The sequence below is a fragment of the Gopherus flavomarginatus genome, chromosome 8 (genome assembly GCF_025201925.1).
Source record: "Gopherus flavomarginatus isolate rGopFla2 chromosome 8, rGopFla2.mat.asm, whole genome shotgun sequence".
Lineage (NCBI taxonomy): Eukaryota > Metazoa > Chordata > Testudines > Testudinidae > Gopherus > Gopherus flavomarginatus.
The window spans coordinates 97,415,287-97,435,585 of NC_066624.1; the positions used below are offsets into that span (position 1 = coordinate 97,415,287).

At 40.7% G+C, this 20,299-nt stretch overlaps 1 protein-coding gene across 8 annotated transcripts in view; it reads right to left on the reverse strand.

Moving 5' to 3' along the window:
• Positions 1–2,103: 2,103 nt before the first annotated feature.
• The window catches only part of MECOM (MDS1 and EVI1 complex locus), a 478,598-nt gene continuing 460,402 nt past the window's right edge, over positions 2,104–20,299 (reverse strand). For all 8 annotated transcript variants that reach the window (XM_050965809.1, XM_050965805.1, XM_050965803.1 and 5 more), the window contains 7 exons: positions 15,231–15,397; positions 13,790–13,867; positions 9,833–10,002; positions 8,978–9,122; positions 5,662–5,898; positions 4,683–4,869; positions 2,104–3,713 (listed from right to left, as the gene is read on the reverse strand). In XM_050965809.1, the coding sequence (XP_050821766.1) occupies positions 3,579–3,713; positions 4,683–4,869; positions 5,662–5,898; positions 8,978–9,122; positions 9,833–10,002; positions 13,790–13,867; positions 15,231–15,397 (1,119 nt within the window). In that variant the 3' untranslated portion in view covers positions 2,104–3,578. The remainder of the gene's footprint in view (positions 3,714–4,682; positions 4,870–5,661; positions 5,899–8,977; positions 9,123–9,832; positions 10,003–13,789; positions 13,868–15,230; positions 15,398–20,299) is intronic.

A 20,299-nucleotide genomic window follows, 5' to 3' on the forward strand; every position in this document is an offset into this window, starting at 1 on the left:
CAAAGGTGTTGACCTTTCCCCTCCCTTACCTAGCTCAGGTTACAGGCTCTGGCATCGTCCATCTCCTAAAGTCCTCCCCTGCTCTCCCACTCCCCACACAGACAGTCCCTACTGCATCACACCTGGTTGTGCAGCCACCTTGGAGCCAGACAGCCATGTCGCTTCCTCCCGGGAGCTGCCTGAGGGCACCACCACCCAGAGTCTGCACCCTGAACCACCCTACACTCCTCCCCACCATGCCCAGATCAGGATCCCCTCCCACACCCAAACTTCCTCCTGGACCCTACTCCCCTAACCCCTTTCCCCAGCCCTGAGCCTCCTCCTATATGCTGAACCCCTTGGCCCCAGCCCAGCACCCTCTTCTGCACCTCAAATCCTTCATCCCTGGCCCCCACCCTAGAGCCCTGCCCCATCCTCCCCCCCGGCCAGCGCACCCTACAAAATCCTGAACCCACTAATTGCTGACCCCAGCCTGAAGCCCTCACTCCCAAGCCAGCCTGGATCCCTTCCTGCACCCCCCCCAGCCTCCTGCCTCACTCCTGTGCCCTCTCCCACACACTGAACCCCTCAGCTGCAGCCCCATCCCAGTGCCTGCAGCACCAGCCAGAGCCCTCACCCCACTCCTGCACCGCAGCCTGGGGCCCCCTCTTGCATCCCCAAACCCTTCATCCCCGGCACCATCCCTGTCAGAGCCTGCACCCTAATTCCCCTGCTCTAGCCCAGTGAAAATGAGTGAGTGTGTGATGGTGGTGGAGAGTGGGTGGGGAGGGGAGGGGAATTGTGTGCTGGGGGGGGCAGGGCCTCACTGAAGGGGCGGGGCAGGGGAAGAGTCTCAGGAAAGAGGCAGAGCAACAGTGTTCAGTTTTTCTGCAGTTAGCAACCCTAGCAGTAGCACCTTCATGTTTTGCCACCCATTTGGCAGCACAGATGGCTTTTCCCCCCAAGCTAATGCAATGTGGCATAATTCAGGACCCCTCTATGACAATATGGCTCTGTCAGTGCTAAAAGCTCTCAAACTGCATACAAGACACCTATGTTTGGCGTCCTAAGCGTGGCATGATGGCATAAAATGCATTGGGGCAGGGGCTGACCCAATGGCCTAGGAAGGAAACCAAAGGTGTCCTATTAGCTTCATTGGACTTTGGCTGGACCCACATGTGAGCAGCCTGTGGCCCATGAAAAAGTATCAATGCCTACCAGAGTTGAGATGTAGAGTCACACACGCTAGGCAACTTACGTAGTGGAACACTAAATGCAGCCATGCAAGCCTTAGGGTCTAATTTTTTTTTACAGGTATTGTGCCGCATCAGTGCCCACTATCTTGAGTTGGACTGGGGAGTGCTCGACCCCGCTGCAAAACAGCAGTGTGGACACTTGGGTCTGTGCTGGAGCCTAGGCTCTGAAATCCAGCAAATCAGGAGGTTCACGGAATCAGCCTGAGCCCAACGTCTGACTCTGAAACTGACTGATTTTGTTGTTGTTTTTTCCTGGGTGGACATACGCTTAGACATCAGTGGGCCAGGCTTCCACCCAAACTCCCTAAGTCTGTACGTACCCTCCAACTGAACCTCTATTGGTGGTACAGTGCTGATTCTCCAGGTCTGCTACCTGGTGTATTACTAAATGTACTGAACATGTGATGCCCTCTGTTTGCTCCTTCTTCCATCTGGTTCCTGCTACAGTGACGCCTTCATCTCATTTCCCCTGCTAGCACTCCTTTGCCTTGTCCACCATATGGCATTCGCTCCCTGAGCCTCTCAGTGGTGCACTAGCTGGTTCTCTTAAACTTGTCTACTACTCTACAAGCTTGTTCAGAGGATGCAGTGCCTTGAGCCTGATCCGAATGTGAATGCATCAAGTAAAGCATTTAAATCTGCATTCTGGCCACTAACGACCAGCTTATTATTTGTCTTAAAGCACATTCAGATAACTGGAAGATACTACAACAATTCCAGATTCTGTTGTTGTTATTACTACCCATGACCACTTGAGATACAGAACAGTCCTAACCCTTAAGATACCAAGTGAGAAATGAAATGAAATGTCATGACTCAACAAAAACAAAAGGAGAGTGAAAAAGATGCCTTCAGTTTTATAGTCCTTTATTTTTTTAGTTGATCCTCCCATAATAATGTTCTGAAATGCATAACAGTTACATTGTACAAAGCATTTAAAGAAAGTACCTCAACTTGCCGATTATTTCAAAATGAGATTATAAACAAAAGGAAATAAATCTGGTCCCTCACTAAAGGGCAAAAAACCAAAACAAAAATAACTGAATACAGTCCGTTATTTATTTATTTTTTTAACGTAAGTTTGGAACACTTCATCTTACAAATAGGATTAACATGAACATAACATCACACAAGCTCGCAGACAACCAGCATAAAATATTGGGTACAGTTTTAATCAGAAGAATCATGCTTTCATGAAGAAATTATAACTGTTTATACAATTGAATCAATTTACTGTATTTAAAAAAACTAATTCGCATCTATTAGTTATTTAGTTTCATTAAAAGGAAAAAAAACAAAATAAAATAGGAATGTCAGGAAATTTCGAACACTGTTTTGCACTCCAATATACACAGATCAGTTCACTTCACTTTTTTTGAAGTACATGGGTGCTTACATCATAAAGTAGTGGGGGACTGGAGCAGTGCTGTTTAACATAGGAACAGTGCTATTTTAATCAACAAACAATTGTTTGCCAACAAATAAATACATGGTACACACAACACAAAAAAAGAAATTAGAGGAACAAAACAACACAGCGACATGATTGTCTAAATTTAAAATGTCATTACAATGATTTGGCAAACATTGAACTAGTGGTACTGTTGATGAAATGGTCCTTTGACAGAAGTAGCTGAATGACAAACGTCTTTGAGTGGTGAACATTCATAGTTTACAATATACACAAACCTCTTATGTACTGTTTCTCAAAGTTTTTTTTTCTTTTCTTCTTTCTTTTTCTTTTTCTTTTTCTTTTTTTTTACACAATGCAGGTAAGAAGAAAAAATTACGGAGAGGATGAAATATTCCCTGTTATTGGTTTCTAATATTAATGATGGATAGTGTGCATACAATAGAACTACTTTCTTTCTTTGAAGGGTTAAAATGCATAAAGCTTTAATGAAGAGGATTTGTACATAAAAGCAACTGTTCCCAATCCTGTGTCAAACTATCTTATACAAAAAGAAAAATGATTCTGTTTCTATTTTAAAGGAGTGCCCATGTGTATCAATGCAGTCTTAACCCTTCTGCCCCCACCCCCTCATGCCAGGTGAATTGGAAGACATTTTTCCCGGCCGTGGTTTACATAATCCATTGACACTTTTTTTAAAGTCACATTGATCCTCCAGAAGTCAGCAGCTGCCTTTGCTGTGCAAAACAAAATGTTGAGAATAAATAGTTTCTTTCTTTTTAAAATTATTCAGTTTAAGGTCATCAGACTTTAGATGAGTGACCCTGCAGATTTATAAGGCATTCTGCTCAGCAGTCTTTTAAATAGTCATATACGAAAGAGCCATGCTACTGGTTTGGACTTGGTCCCATCCTTGGTAAGGTTTCACAATGTCATACATGACTAATGGACTGGATGGCACTGGATTCTGCGGCAGCTCTTGCCATACTGTGCCACATGTTGGGAGAATTATGGGATGCAGAATGGAGGGAGTCCTTGTCAGAGAGAGAGAGCATCATAGCATATGCCTGAATGAGGAAACAAGAGAAAGAGAAAGTGGTAAACACGGCAGAATGCACTGCTTTGACATTAAACCATGTCACCTATATGGAAGTAGCCATGCTTCCAGCCACAATTTGATCCCTAGAGAGTATTTTGTATTCAGTGGGGGTCTACATTTGGATTTATCTATATAACATCTGTTAGGTAAAGCTCTGCCAACCTTTCCTTTGACATTTTTTGACCCACTAAGAGTAATAATTCTTTACCCTCATCATCCAAGGCTGACAAAGAACTTTAAAAACACTCAGTATTAATTTCCTGGGTGGCTTCAAGACAAGAACACAAGGAAAGCCCCTTTTTAATTGCTTCCAAATAATATTCAAAACTGGGATTGAAATATCAGCCTAGTTAAATGCTGCTGAACAGAGAAATGCCATGGACATAGTGAGCAACACCACTAGGAGCCGACAATACCCCTGCCAACAGATCCATCCCTAGGGAAAGTTCACTAATTCTCGTCAGTGGTGCAGTCACACTAACTTGTGAAAATACATCTGACCAAGTCCTCTCAGTTGTATTGGAGCACGCTCACTGACTACAAGTGATGACTCCAGCATGCTGGCACTGGTGTATCTGAGAGCAGAATCCCACTAATCACAGTGGTGCAATCTCTGCATAAAGTATACAGGAATACATTACACAGCAACATACTGTTTTTTAAAAATACTCCATATACCTACATATCATGGGCCAGATACTTAGGTTGATTACACCACCCAAGAATATGCCCCCCTCTTTAAAACAATCTGATATCCCATTTGCTCTGATAGTAACCACAGAGTGGGGAGAGCAATTTTCAGGGCCGACCGTGGATCAGGAGCACACACCTTTCTGCTGTGATTCACATGACTCTAGTTTGCCACACACCAGCAGGTCCACCTTTTGGATACTCAGTGACAATGAGTTACGGAGCGTAAACTGAATTAAGAATTTACCTGGGTCTTGGATTTCCTGTACAATGGTTGCTTTAGGTCCTCTGGCAGGTGCGAAGTATTGAAAGCTGCCAGTTCAGCTTCAGTGTATTGATTTTCTTCCATTTTCCTCATTTTGAGGCTATCTGTGAAGTGCCTTATGTGATCCAAAGCAGAGAGCCCAGTCTTGGTATACTCATCCTCTTTATACCTACAAAAACGTGATGGAGGTTATGGGTTTTTAAATGTAAATCAAATCCTTTGCATGCCTCCAAAAAAGCCTTCTTATAAGGACTCATCAATCTAAGGCTACTGCACACCAATTCTCATCTATTTATGTCTGCTCTAAACTGCCTCACTTTTAACTTCACCAAAAATCATAAGCAGCAGGGCTGGTTCTACCTTATTTGCCGCCCCACGAGGTGAAGGGAAAAAAAAAGCTGCCGCCGTCATGCCACCACCGAGGGAACCGGAGGAGGAGCTGCTGCCGACGTGCCACCGAAAGCCGCCGGCATGCCATCCTAAGACTGCCCAGGAAGCCATCCTTTCCCGTTTGCCACCCCAGGCACAGGCTTGCTAGGCTGGTGCCCAGAGCTGGCCCTGATAAGCAGCTACAGTATGGTCCAGCAGGTAAGGATAACGGCGTGTGACTCAGGACACAAGACCATTGTATAAGTCACAGGCAGCTAGTAGGTGGCAGATGGCATATGCCATATGTTTATATATGCATCCACTCTGGCCTGACAATAGCCCATAGCCCCCTGTGCCAATTATTTCTACTCTTAAAAGGAACAGATTGCCTAAAGGGGCTGAGGATTGGGCTGGTGTCAGCCAAATACAAGTGCACACTGACTTGCTATTGAGTTAGCTCATTAGGGCTGTTTCCTAGCGTGCTTGCCAGAATTTGGTCCTTGGGATGTTCACACTGTTTTATTTTTTGTTTGTTTGTTTCTTTTTTAACATTATTTGACGGTGCCATTTAAAATACTAGGAAGGAACTAACCTGCCAGGGGAGGTCTTGCAGTTCATTTCCAAAGTACTTGTTTCTTCGTAGTCATCCTCAGGGCTCCCTTCATGTACGTTACTTGTAACCGGTTCCTTGACTGGCTTCCCTGCAATTTCACTTTCCTCGTCTTCCTCATCCATCACTACTTCATCTTCTGCCTCGTCATCATCCAGCAAATCCGAGTTCTGACTTGCCACCAACGCTTTCTCATCCTTAAAGTGGCTGCCATTCATTCTAAGAGAAAATAAAAATCAATCAGTCAATGTACAATCAGGTTTATGAAATCATAGCAAGTACAGCTGAAAAAGACCTCTCCTGCTGCCAATGCAGAATGGTCCCTTCCAACATGCTTTGTAGTGTTTTGTATTCTTTAGCTTTGAATATCACAGAATTATTGTTGTGAATTCTATCTAAAAAACAATGAAATATTATGGCCCAAACTGCATGGAATCCTACACTTAGGTTTGGGAGCCCATTGTACTCCGTTTTATACATAACCATCAGGAGGTGTTTTCTGATATTCTTTTTAATGTGTCCCATCCTTTGTTTAATCGCAGTACTCCTACTTATACCACCTAGCCTTGGCACAATACCTAATGGATTTTAATGGGAGCAATATGAGCTGAGAATCTGAAAATCAGCCCTGACTTTCTTAGAAATGGCCTCTAATATTATGCTCACAATTTTGCAAAATCTAATGCAGGTGTAATATTTTCTACAATAAATTGTGCTCAAAACTCCACTCATTAAGAAGCCCACCTATGTGATTGCACCCACAGATTATGCATGGCAGCTGACTGGGTGCAACTGCAGGTACAAACCATTGTGTCTGCAATTTTGCACTCACATTGAAGTAGGTGAAAAAGTACAGGTGCAAAATGTAGCGTGTATGACTAAGGGGTCTATTCTGTAGGATGCTGAGTAACTCTGGAGGTGCTCAACTTTTATTGACTTAAATGGGAGTTAAAGGTGCTCAGTTCTGCCACAAAAATGTATACATTGATACTTGCTGAGCCATATATGCAGCTGATGTAAAACTGGCATAGCTCCATTGACATCAGCGGAGCTGTGTCAACCTGTACTAAACTGTGTATCTGGCCCAGTGTTTTCATATAAAAAATAACACTGCACTGTTGGCTCATTTATTGTTTTAATTGCAGGAGTGGCCCTTTGCCTTCCAGGAGAACAGCTATAAAAATGGGAACTTTGTTGTCTGCACAGAATTAGGTTGAATTTATATGTGACCTAAACCATGCTGCATGACATAGAATATACTGAGAATTTTAATACAGGAAGATGCGTCATGAAAACACATTAGATATTGATTTGTTTGGTTTATTGTTATAACATCTTTACTTTCTTAACCAAAAGCTTTAGCTCACCAAAAGCTGCCAGGCCTGTTGGCTGCATTCCTCTAGGGTCATTGTGCTCCTGGGATTTAATCTATCTGCGGTCGCTTAGTTTTTCAAGGAAATCATCATATGGCTAACTCTTTTGAAACTACACTGGGAATGATTCAGTAACTGTCCAACTCATGAATCATATTCCCCACATAGTGGCCTTTATGGCATATTAAAAAGTTGTTCCAGTTGTGCCCGCCAATGGGTCAAAATCCCCCACATCTCATCATCTACACTACAGTAACCATTATCAACCAATATCACTCATATCTGACAACCTATTAAAAAATCAGGAAGTGATCTATTTGAAACACAATGACAGAATTCCTGAGTTTGCACTGAGTCAAGACAGTTGAACTGCAAAGGAAATAGGGGATAATTATTCAAATAGAGTCAAGAACAGATATCTTTAACATTTTTTATCTAAGTATGATGATGATTACATGTTTTGGACAGACATAAGAAATGATTAATCCTGGATCCAACTGCCAACTTGCTAGTTATGCTAAATCAGGACTGCTAGAAATGAAAGGGAAACGGACTAAAACCAAAGTAACGAAAGCCATACGATTAAGAAAACAGATTCACTAATTATACTTTAAGTACAGTAATTTGCCAAGGATAAAACATCCATCAAAAATAGTCTGAAGTGCTGAATTTAGAAAGGAAACACTGTGTGACCCATCAACCTTTTCTCTTTACTGCCTTCCTGTTGAGACATGTTGAGACCAGATGTACAAAAAAACAAACAAACAAAAAAAACCCCAACAACCCTCACTGCCAGTCAAGATGGAATGAAATTTGGATATGCATGTAATAATTTAATCAGTTGCCTTCATGAATATTTGTCTTACATCTACTATTGTTGATTCCAGCATAAAGACAAGTTAGAAATTGAAAAGAGGGATGAACATATTCACTATCAGCAAACAGTTTCTGATATTGAGAATCTCATGCAAATTAACTGAAAGAGGCAGACAAAGTTAGAGCCTTTATACTACTTCATAGGGTGTATGGTTCATATACACTTGGTATGGTAGCCTTTAAAATTAGAAGCACACAAGATCTCTCATGGCCTTTAGGCTTAGCCATATTTTGATAGTAGCTGAAAATTTTTAGAAGTTATTATCTGTTCCTTATTTATAGTTCTTTATAGTTAACGAAAAATAAGATTTACATATGTACTTAAATCATACACTGCCAGAAAGAAAGTCTCGTATGGCTAGAGTAATGTGGACTACTTATTACTAGTAGTTGTACACTGACTTCATGGTAGTAAGAACTTTACCTGGCAGTAAGTTTATGCAGGACTGACCCCGTAGTAAGGGCCTTGCATTTGTACTGAGCAATTAAATTTAACTTCTTCCACTTTGTTAATTGCTCACTTACCTTTAGATTACAATGTTCTTTCTAATCCTCTCCACACAATGCTGTAGGGTCTGTGATTTTCAGTGAATTCAAAATGGAGGCAGTTTATAGTATGCTTAGGTGGACATGAGAATTGGTGTATGGAAGCTTTAAAGTGGGAAGCCCTGATAAAAATAGATAGCCACCCATTACAAAGTTGTGTCCTGATGCCTGGTATTTGCTGTACTCAGGGGTTTTGCTGCCTATCACCAGATTATGTGCTCCGGTCTGTAAGTATACAACTAAAGTTGTGACCTGCTCATTTGAACATACTCCTTTGTTTCCAGGCTTTTGTTTATCCATCAAGGTTGGTATCAGCACACTTATTTTGCTAAACTGATTCTATGACAATTGTGACAGCAAGGATGCTAAAATCACTTCTGGTTCAACTCAGCCAACTTCCCTTTTTCAGTATCCATAATACTCAAAATAGCAGTCCTGGGGAAATGAACTGGGAAAGGAACATAGTCATCTTCAGGAGCTGTCTTACTACAGTCACATCTTACCTTTCTTCTGAATTTCTTGGGGATTGGTTATTGTGGTTGCTGTTGCCGATGAAATTCCGAATTTCTGTGAAATAAGAATCCTCTTTGTCATCCAGAATTGCCCCTGTGCTTTCAAGTTCTGAGTGAGGTGAAGACGTTGCAGTACCTTCAAGAAGGTAAAATTGGGGAGAGGAGTGATCATTTGAATTTTTCATTCATTTAATCCTTTACAAACTAATTTAAAAATAAAATTTTCATGTGCATCATTTTAGGAAAGCTGCAAATCTGAAACCCCTAAGACAGTTTTTATAATAGTAATCAAAATAGTCTGTGTGTGTGTATGTATTTCACATTTTGGCTGACATTTTGCTACTTTAATGCCCCATGAAATCCTCAGATGTGGCTCTCTTGATTTTGTGGGGGACCTGGTCCAATTTGTGGCAGTGGGGACAGAAGCAGAGAGGCTCCACTTCTTTTCAGCTGCAGGTGGTCTGAAAATTTTAGAGGATGCCAAGAATAACTTTGAAGGCACTCCCCAGAACTCTAAGGCAAGGCCTTCTGCTGACAACAGTGTGATCATGGAGGTTGCATGAAAAATCATTTTGCAGGCCCAGAAATAATATGGCTGGCTTGAAAACCCCCCATAAAAGTGAATTACATTATAAAAAAGAAAAAAAAATCTATGCACCTTGAAAATCACTGGGATTGGTGCTCCTAAATCATTTCGGTACTTTTGAAAATCACACTCCCAGTACCCAGAAGCTGAGAACAACGGTGCATATTTCACAAAGACAGTGTTGAAAATGAGCAGGAAGTACTTGTATATTAACACTGGATAGATCTCTGGTGCAGTGAAAGGGGAAAATGATTACATACCAGACATGTTCCCATTCTCATGCTTTTTTAAATGTCTGTCTAGATTGGTTTGTTGACCAAAACACCTGTCACATAAGTGACATTTGAATGGCTTCTCCTTATTGTGGATGTTACGGACGTGCCTCTGCAGGTTAGAAGATATGCTAAAAGATCTGTCACAGTATTTGCATCTAAAAATAAACAAGAGGAAAATAATTTATTAGTAACTGGAATAATAATCAGAATAAAGGGTAAAAAGCATTTCACGAAATGATTGTTCAAAACACACTTCAGACTCTAAATTCTCTCCTCTAAACTTTTTTCTTCTTTTCTGGATTTGCTGATAACAATTGACTCGATTCCACTCCAATTGCAGTCAAAGGTAAAGCTCTCATTGACCTAAATGGTACTGGATGGCACCTGAGGGGCCCAATTCTCTGCTTCTTCACAAAGCTTTCAGACAGGTGGAACTCTGTTGGTGAGGCCTCATCTGGAGTAGTGTGTCCAGTTTTGGGCCCCACACTACAAGAAGGATGTGGAAAAATTGGAAAGAGTCCAGCAGAGGGCAACAAAAATGATTAGGGGGCTGGAGCACATGACTTCTGAGGAGAGGTTGAGGGAACTGGGATTGTTTAGTCTGCAGAAGAGAAGAATGAGGGGGGATTTGATAGCTGCTTTCAATTACCTGAAAGAGGATTCCAAGGAGGATGGATCTAGACTGTTCTCACAGGTAGCAGGTGACAGAACAAGGAGTAATAGCCTCAAGTTGCAGTGTGGGAAGTTTAGGTTGGATATTAGGAAAAACTTTTTCACTAGGAGGGTGGTGAAGCACTGTAATAGGTTACCTAGCGAGGTGGTGGAATCTTCTTCTGTTGAGGTTTTTAAGGTCAGGCTTGACAAAGCCCTGGCTGGGATGATTTAGTTGGGAATTGGTCCTGCTTTCAGCAGGTGGTTGGACTAGATGACATCCTGAGGTATCTTCCAACCCTGATATTCTGTGATTCTATGACAGTGGTTCCCAAGCTTGTTCCCCCACTTGGCAGGGAAAGCCCCGGCGGACCGAGCCAGTTTGTTTACTTGCTGTGTCTGCAGGTTTGGCCGATTGCGGCTCCCAGTGGCTGTGGTTCGCTGCTCCAGGCCAATGGGAGCTGCTGGAAGCGGTGCGGGCCGAGGGACATACTGGCTGCCGCTTCCAGCAGCTCCCATTGGCCTGGAGCAGCGAACTGCGGCCAACGGGAGCCGTGATCGGCTGAACCTGCAGGTGCGGCAGGTAAACAAACCGTCCCAGCCTGCCAGGGGCTTTCCCTGTGAAAGCAGTGGAACAAGTTTGGGAACCACTGTTCTATGAATTCCATTGACTTGTGACTTACAGGTGCAATTCAGTGAAGTGCTGAGTAGCCTTAACATACACTGTAGCTAAAAGGAATTGTGGTTGAGCTTGTCTAGCACCTCACAGGATCCGGGCAAGAGGCACTCAACATCTTTTATGATCAGGCCCAGTATTAGAATATGATTCTGCACTCTGTTTTTGGACATAATTCCCCTTGAAATGAAGAATGCTTTTGCCTAAATAACCGCTGCAGGATTTGGGCTCTTGGGATGTAGGTTTTGTTCACATAGTCAGCTTTTCAGCTCCAATCCACGAGTCTTTTAAAATGTCAAATACTGCATTTAGGAAGAAGATTTAATTGCATCAAATTAGTTAGGATGATTGATTCCCATGTATTTAAAAGTATTGCCTGCAAAGTTGACGAGTTTGAAAAACAGTAGAGCATAACTCTGTTGTTTCATGTGCTGCCAATACAATACAATTAAACACTTTTGAAAAAAAACATGAAACAAATTCCTTCTAATACTCAAATAAGGTAAAATAGTCCATTTTATCTATGCAAAATTATACTATGTGATTAAATCTTTTTATGAGGAATTAGTTTGCTCAATAGCTAATCCCAAAGAAAATTCAGTTATCTTCCAAAAACCAGCAATAAACAATCCAGATCTTTAATACCGTGCCAATGTGGGTAGTTTAGTCTATCACTCTGGTACCAGAAGCATCAATTTTCATACTCTGTAGTGATTTGGAGTCCCTAAAGCCTTTACTGTATTGCTCTTTAGGCCATTACTAAGACATACTCTAACTATTCCAAATTCTCTTTCTGGCAACTATCCAATAGTCTTCATCACCCTAGTTTTTCAGTCTTCTACTTTTCCTGTGCTTCAAAACATGTCCATTACACTCTGAACAGCATCAGTTTTTCAATGCAGAAATTGTCCATTATGCTTCTAATTGTTTCTGGCTTTTATGTAGTGGACGAGTGTAACACACTGCAAGATGCAGCTTCAGTCATGAATAAAATTAGATGCAAATCCCATTTCCTAAAAAGACCCCAGGAAAAAAAAGGCATCACGAACAATGAGCTTTTTCTGCTCTTTATAGGTCCTAAAGTGCACAAATTTGTGTGTTTGTTTTATTGGAACATGACTTGGCTTCCTTCCAACTGTTTTTCAATGAATATTTCATTTTCAATAAGCTAACACTTCAATTCTCATTTCTACATGTGCATAACTATCATGGATATTAATAGCAGCTACACATGCTTGTCAGCAAGAGAGTAAAGCCAACTGTGTTTCTGGTAATTATACATAGTTCAGAAAGAATTCAAATTAGACAGGAAGTAAATTTATACACCATCTTTGAACATGTTTTTTGTTTCAAATCACATAATCTAAGGAGCACCTGAATTAAGTATAAACACTACAAATAATACTGCTGTGGTTTTAGGCTCAGATTTACAGAAGTACCCAATTGCTTTACGAGCATGATTCCATTGAAAATCAATGGGACTTGTGTGCCTCCCTCACTTAAGCATTTTTGAACCACCTATCCTCAAATGTCAGTCATGTGCAGTGGGTGGGATTTGACATCAGTGGGATCAGAGTTAGACCAACCCACTTGTTATGTATCTAAATAGCTACATCTACTAAGGGCCTGAACCTGAGATGCAGCGCACCTGTAACACCCCCTGAAATCAAGCGGAAGGTCAGTACCAATCCAGATCAGGTCCATCCAGAATAAGATCTTTGGAATGTATTTATTATGGATGAATTCTGAAATAATCATATCAACTTACATTTAATACAGCACTTTCTATTCTGCAAGATCGCAAAGCAATTACAAAATGTTCAAGAACTTCATGTCTTAAAATTAATGGAGTGTCTTTGCATACATAGGAAGGAGAGGGAACATCAAATTTCCTAAATCCGCAAACACCAACTAGCAAATAATACTATGAACAAAATTAAAAACATTTGCTAATAATGATATTCAGAATTCCAAAGTGTTTTACAGACATTAATTTATCCTTACCACACCTCTGTAAAGGAGGAAAGTACTATTGCACCTATTTTTCAGACTGGGAAACTGAGGCATGGAGATGGTTAGTGCTGAGATTTTCAAGTTGTCTTGACACACAGTTCCCACTGAAATTAATAGACGTGTAAATCTTCAAGCCAGCTTTGAAAAATCTCTCCCTAAGGGTATATCTACACTGTGATAAAAAGCCCGCAGCACTGAGTCTCAGAGACTGGGTCAGCTGACGTGTGGTTACAGGGTGATAAAATTGCAGTGGAAACTGTACTACTGACTCATAGGCTCAGAGGGCTCATAGCCTGATGCCTACACTGCAATTCTATAGCCCAGCAGCCCAAACCCCACAAGCCCAAGTCATCTGATCTAGACTCTGCGACTCACTGCCATGGTTTGTTTCATCTCAGTGTAGACGTGTCCTAAGTGTCTTTCCCAAAGGAACTGAAGGCCTGATCCAAAACCTACTGAAGTCAACGGAAAGACTCTCATTGATTTCAATAAGCCTGTAATGAGTCAGTGCCAGAATTGGGGACAAAACACAATACTGAACTCTCATTCCCCTGCTGTAAACACTAGGCCATGCTTATGACCACAAACACGTTTTATTATACCTGTAAGGCTGCTCTCCAGTGTGCGTCCTCAGGTGACGTGTTAAGTTAGCTGATCTTGGGAAAATCTTGCCACAGTATCTGTGATTAGAAAACAGTTTATATGACAAAGTCATTGCAGCTGACTTTATTTCACTGTGAACTGCATAATGCACCATATGCACAGTCATAATTTAATCAGTCCTGTATGGCACTGGGATTTCTTAGGCATTTAAAAAATTCAATGAAGGCATCAGACAAATATAAATAACCCACAAATGAAGCCTGAATTACTGGCACTTGCTGGATTTCCTTGCACATAAGCAAGCAATTTATACAAATAGACATTAGTTTTAATTACCTTCCAAAATTCTAACCTTATTAATTCCATATCTGTCACATTCATGTTTTGGAAGCATGAAAATCTGTTATTCAAGGCTTGGGATTCTGGTTTGAGGTAAGGAGATTTCAATTCTTTCCACTTATTCTATGTGTCAGCAAATGTGACATCATTCTGTGCATTGAATAGGATCAGAGCAGACAAGATTCAAAGACCTAATCCATCAAGGTATGTTTCTATAACAACTTGTCTTGAAAGGTGACATGTTTTCAAAAAGATCAGATAAACTGATATGCCAGTGTCAAATACCCTAGCATTCTAGAAATGATAGAGAGACTTAAATAAGCCAATTTTAAAAATCATTCCACCATTTCCCTATTTCACAGGGAACTATAATAACAATAAAACCTCCTCAAGGCTCCCAGGTAGCATTCCAAGAAACAGCATGATTAGAACAGTTACATTAAGGACCTTCAGCTCAGTCCTGCATGGTAATAAGCACTCTCAACTCCCTCTAAAGGTAATGTGAGTTACGAGTGCCATGCATAAAGGACACTTTCAGCAGCTTTCAGGATTTGGCCCAATATTTTTAACATACAGGTTATTATTTCATACCAAGCTATACTAGCATGACCCTGATCCTTCTCACATTGACAAAATTCTGATTGACTTCATTCATGCATGCAATGACTATGAACTTATAGTTTTTGTTAAAGTTGTAAAAATATATCCTTATAATTCATATATTTTGTGAAAGATCTCTTCTGACATTAGAGGCAGATGGTCTGAGGAAAGCAGCCCTGTAGCTTGTGATCAGAAAAATTAATAGTGAAAGCACATTTATTAATATAAAGGTGATGAGGAAGTTTGGGAACAAGCTTGTTTATGCAGTATTTTCAGCCTCATTTATCAAACTCGAGTGATGTAGGACAAATTCCTCATATAATAAAAAACAAAACACTATTTCTGCGTTTGACTGAATAAAGAGCACTTTGAAATACTATAGACTTTCCATGATCTTTATTAATCATCCAATCAGAAGTAATTTCTAAAGTAAACAGCAGCGTCTTTTGAAAGCAGAGAGGAGATGTTAGGAGGTCCTGTCATGGTTAGCTCAGCAATTACCTGCAGGTATAGCGTTCCTTGCCCTTCCTCAGGAGGTTTTCTGGTAGGGCACTCGGTGGGGCTCGGAAGTTGAACATGGAAGGGACAGATTGTATAAGTTCACTAGCTTCTGGTTTCAGGGTACTAAAACTCTCTAGTTTTTCAGCCATGTTTTCTATAGCTGACATCTGCAAGAGGAAAGGAAAAAAAGAAAACATATCACAGTGAAGGTGCTCTTTTTCTGTACAGATATTCTGAACACAAAAAACTCCATTCAAAAAATGACTGCGTAGAAAACTATTTTGGTTTTTCACTCTGAGTAGGACAAAGTGATGGAAAACTATGTTATCAGAGTTTGAATAAGACAAGTAACTTTTACTGACAGTAGATCACTCCACAGCAGTGACGATGCTATACAGTACCTGCCAGTTCCTGTTCATCTAGCAGATCATATTTCCTAATCTCTGTACATGCTAATGAATAACTAATTCTATATGAGATCTAGACTAATTGGTGTGAAGGCTTATAAAATATTTACATTCAAATACTTCTTTTTGCACTACAGTTTAGATTCCTGTGCTTTTCAGTTATATTGTTTTAATGTTCTTTCTCCTATAGTAATTATTTGCAAACTCTGTATAAGGCAGATCCTACACTTGGGCTTGATCGAGTAAAAATAATGGGTGATCTGGAGTTGTCTTGTGGCAAGGATTCTTGTTCTCACTGAAATCAGCTGGAATTTTGCCATTAACTTGAATGGGAACAAGATCTGGCTTTACATGCACATACCGCAAAAAGGGTATGTCCTCTAAAAATGATCACTGGGAGAAGCTGGATCTTATTGGAAAGTACCTGTAACTGGTAGCATAAGGATTCCTTTTAAGTTAGTACTTGCAAATTTCAGATATAAATCTGGCCCAGTGTATACCTTGTGACTCTGAAGATAGCAAGTTACATTTGGATTTGAATTACGTGGTTTAAATCCAGAATTAAGTGGAATTACACTCTCTAATCTAAAGGAGGGCAGAATTAGCCTCATAGGCCACAGGTGTTTACAAGCCTGATATATCAGTTCCCATTAAGCAGGAACTGATATATACTGTGATCTCGTAACAAAATGTACTTTTTTTTTTTTTACTGTTTAGGGATTTCTTTCTTAGTGTTCCAGTCTCGTATGATGGCTGGTTGTACAACCCTCACTCTATTCATTAAAAATACTCTATAATAATACTCAAAAAGCACCATGGCCACCTTTCTCAAAAGTGATTTTGGATGCCTCAGATTTTGGGTGCCCAACCTTAGACACCTTAAAGGAATCTGATTTTCAGAGTGTGAGTGCTCAGCATTTTGAGGCCCCTTGAAGATGTCTCAGGTTTGGCACCTCAAAAAATTACCCCAAATCATCTGTCATGTCTGAAAACCTTGGCAACACTGCAGAACACAGTAACATTTGAAAATAAGAGCTTCCTCATCTCATTCCCCTCTCAAAAATCACAGGACTACAACTCAAGATTATAAAAGGCACTCCCACCGTGCAGTTTTCTGAGAAAACTGACCGAATAGAAGCCTAAAGGAAAAAGCCTACACATTTTACAAAGGAGAAAGTTACTTTAAAGCTCTTAAAACTAATTCTCCTCTCTCTTCCCACAACATAAATAAAAAAAATTTCTAGGGAAGTCAATGGAATTACACTATCCCAGCGGAAGAACCCAAATCTGCCTCAAAATTCAGTGTTTAATAGTAGCTTACTACATGAGTAATGCCACTGAAACTAACTGATACTAAGGATGAGCAACAGTTGCAGAAGGATCTGATTTGCCTCTCACGCAGATTGGGGTAACTCCACTGCCTTAAGAGGAGATACTTCTGATTTACACTGGTGTAAGTGAGGGCAGAATCTGGCTCACAAAGTGCAAGGAGATTATTTTTCATAATACACCATAGGATTAATAAAGTAATATTCAAGAGACAGAATATTTTTCATGGAAGTTTCCTCTAAAGTCTATGGTGCGATTGGTCTGATTTTGAGGCTTCTGTTACAAAAAAAGACCGTACGCTTGTTTCTTGAAATGACTATTCATGTTCTGGTTAGCTCAGGGTTTTTGTTTTTGTTTTTCCCTTTGCCTCGTAGCCTGCCCTCTCATTTCATGCTCAGACTCCTAATGCACACTACAAATTGCAATGTACAGGGTACCACTGCCAATTTGCCAAATGTCTTTCATCAAACATGGTGCAAAAAATCACGGAGGGAAGTCAAGATACATTTACTTGTCAGGCAACGAATGTGAAAGCATTGAGAGGCAGTAAGGGCTGTAAGCTCTGGGGTTTGATTCATAATCACTCAGCTGCTAAAACATTCTCCATAGATGCAAGTGGACAGCACATTTGTCAATATGAAGAATTTTGACATGTACTGATCACAGGGCTGAGATATGTAATGATGCTGCTTCTGGGATAGGAGGTAATTCTGTCTCAGCAGAGCAATGTCATTATCAACCCATACAGCTCAACATCACCATATATTTATTTTTTATAGCTCTTCATAGTCTTCTTTTCTCAGAACTGATTCTTAAAGCATTTATGATTGTATTTCCACTGCCTTTAATTCCTTCTAATTGTTCCTGGCAAGTAACCATTCTGGTATTTTACTATTGCAGAGAATAGATGGCTTCAATGAAAAATGACCTTTGGCCTTCAGGCTGATTAGCACTGACAGGACAGTGCATGGGTTATGATAGTACATATTTATGGTGAAGAAGAATAAGTGCATTGAGGAGGATAATAAATGTTTTATTTATGTATATATAATACTCAAGTCAGTTTCATTATATAGGGAGTTTAAATCATTTTTTGATCAAATCAACATTTTTCATGTACATGGATCCCTACAGTAATATATTAAATAACTATTTTCCTATTTACATTTAAAATGATTTAGTCATCTTAGTATCATTATTTTATTTGCAGCTTGGGGTGTGAGTCTGCTCTGGCAGTGAAGTAAATCAGAACTAAGTTCACTGATGTCAATCGGGCTACAGCAGTGTGAGGTCAGAATCAGGTCCTTAGTTTCTTATTCACAGAAAGTACAAGCACTTCCAATTACTGGAAAGCAACGATAGCTTTTTAGAAACACATGCCTTGCCATGAGAATTACTATAAGTTTTTTGTTTTTTTTAAACAATGTAGAATGTAGTTACTTTACGTGGTTTACATTGTTAAAGAAATGCACCATCACCAAGAGGAAATATTAAGTATTTGGGGTCAGATCTTCAACTAGTGTAAATCAATATAGCGCCACTGAAGTCACTGGCGTTACACCAGTTTGTATCAGCTGAGGATATAGCTCTCACAATCCAAACAATGCACATTTTTAAAAGGTAATAAGGAAAATATTGACTATTAAAATGGGTGGCTTTCCTTTGCCTTGTAGGCAGCCAGCCCTGAAATAAAGTAGGGGTAAAAGTGAGGGAAGGGTAAGCTATTAACTCCCTTCTTTCCTCTTGCACATACACTTTTTGCCCATTTGTATTCCCTCCACTCATCACCAAGAACTACTGAAGCAACATAAAAGCTATCAGTGAATCCTTCCTTTCAGCATCTTAATACTGGCTATGGTAACACTTTGCCTCTTCCTCCCTCCCAAAAAAACAAAACAAAACAAAACAAAACAAAAAAGACCCTGTAAGGTAGAGTTGAGGATTAGAGGGTATACCAGCAATGTAAGGTAAGAAAACCTTTCAGGAATGGCATAGTTGTCAAAGTAGCAGCCATTAGCAACTCAGGAGATTCGGAGATGATGTTGGATTTAAAATAAAGTGAAACACTTGAAAGCATGACAGTACTGGGAATCAGGTAGGGACAGAACACACCATGGTCCTTGGTTCCCCAGTTGACCTCAATGAATCAGCTCCCCACTACATCGCAGGTGCTTCCTGCACCTCTGGATTCCACACTTTGAGCCCTAATCCCCCTTCCCCAGCTTTGCTTCCCTATAGATCTTCTAAAGTCCACAGGGCCTCCTGTGATCCATAGTAGATCCCAGGGAACCAGGGGCCTACTCTGGTCTGCGGTAGCTCCTGCAGACCTATATCCCAAAAAAATAGCATGTCTGAATGACTTCAGATTCTCGTAACTGATCACTGGTCTCTAGCCCTTCCTACAAAAATTTGAAGTGGAAATTCTTTTTTGAGTAGTTGGGGCGCTCCTGGATAAACAAAATAAATCTCAGTCTTAACAATGGAGGGGCTGCAATGATCAGTGAAACACTGATCTGCCAGCAGGGTTACTTAGCAACGTGACAGGCACCCACCCTGGAAGGTTAGGTAGATAGTTACTGAAACAGGATTCACTTCCTCTAGCCTGTGGTCTCAAATCCAAAATCTCTTCCCACACCAAGATGCTCCCCTTCCACAACTTACAGATAATATGATTCTTTTTCACAAGACTGCCCAGGACACTGCACTACATCATAAGTGGAAGGGGTTTCTGCAGATCTTTATGCCAAATTCTGATATCTCTCCATTCAAGTGAATATTTAGGGTTCAGTTATGCCATCAAGGTACAGCCATACCTTGGAGACAGTGAAGAACCAAGCCACCTCTGGGTGACTCTGGGAGGAATTGTGTCACAAGGAAGCACAATTGCTTCTGGTACTCCCAGGAACAAAGGAGGAGCATGCCTATCACAGCACCTCTCTGGACAATATAGTATGCTTCCCCGTTTGTACTGGAGGGCTCCTCCAAAGCTCTGTGAAGCCAATGAACATCTTCCCAATTACTTTAATGGGCTCTGGATCAGGCCCCTGGGAATATTCACTGACCAGTATGAAGCACAGAGCATGGCCCCACACTCTCCACCTCTTTTGGGGTGGCTTGCACCCCAGTTCAGGCTAAAAGAGAGCACTCCTTGTATTGAGGGAACAGTGGCCACTGCATGGTGGTAAAGTTGTCAGGGGAGGAAAGGCATAATTTGACTCTTGATGCAGAATAAGTGTAATTTATACATCCACAGAGCAAGTTAGCTGAGGAGGTAAGAGAGTGAGAAGATTGCATTACATATTTTACATAAAGTTATTGCTTTATGGACAAGTA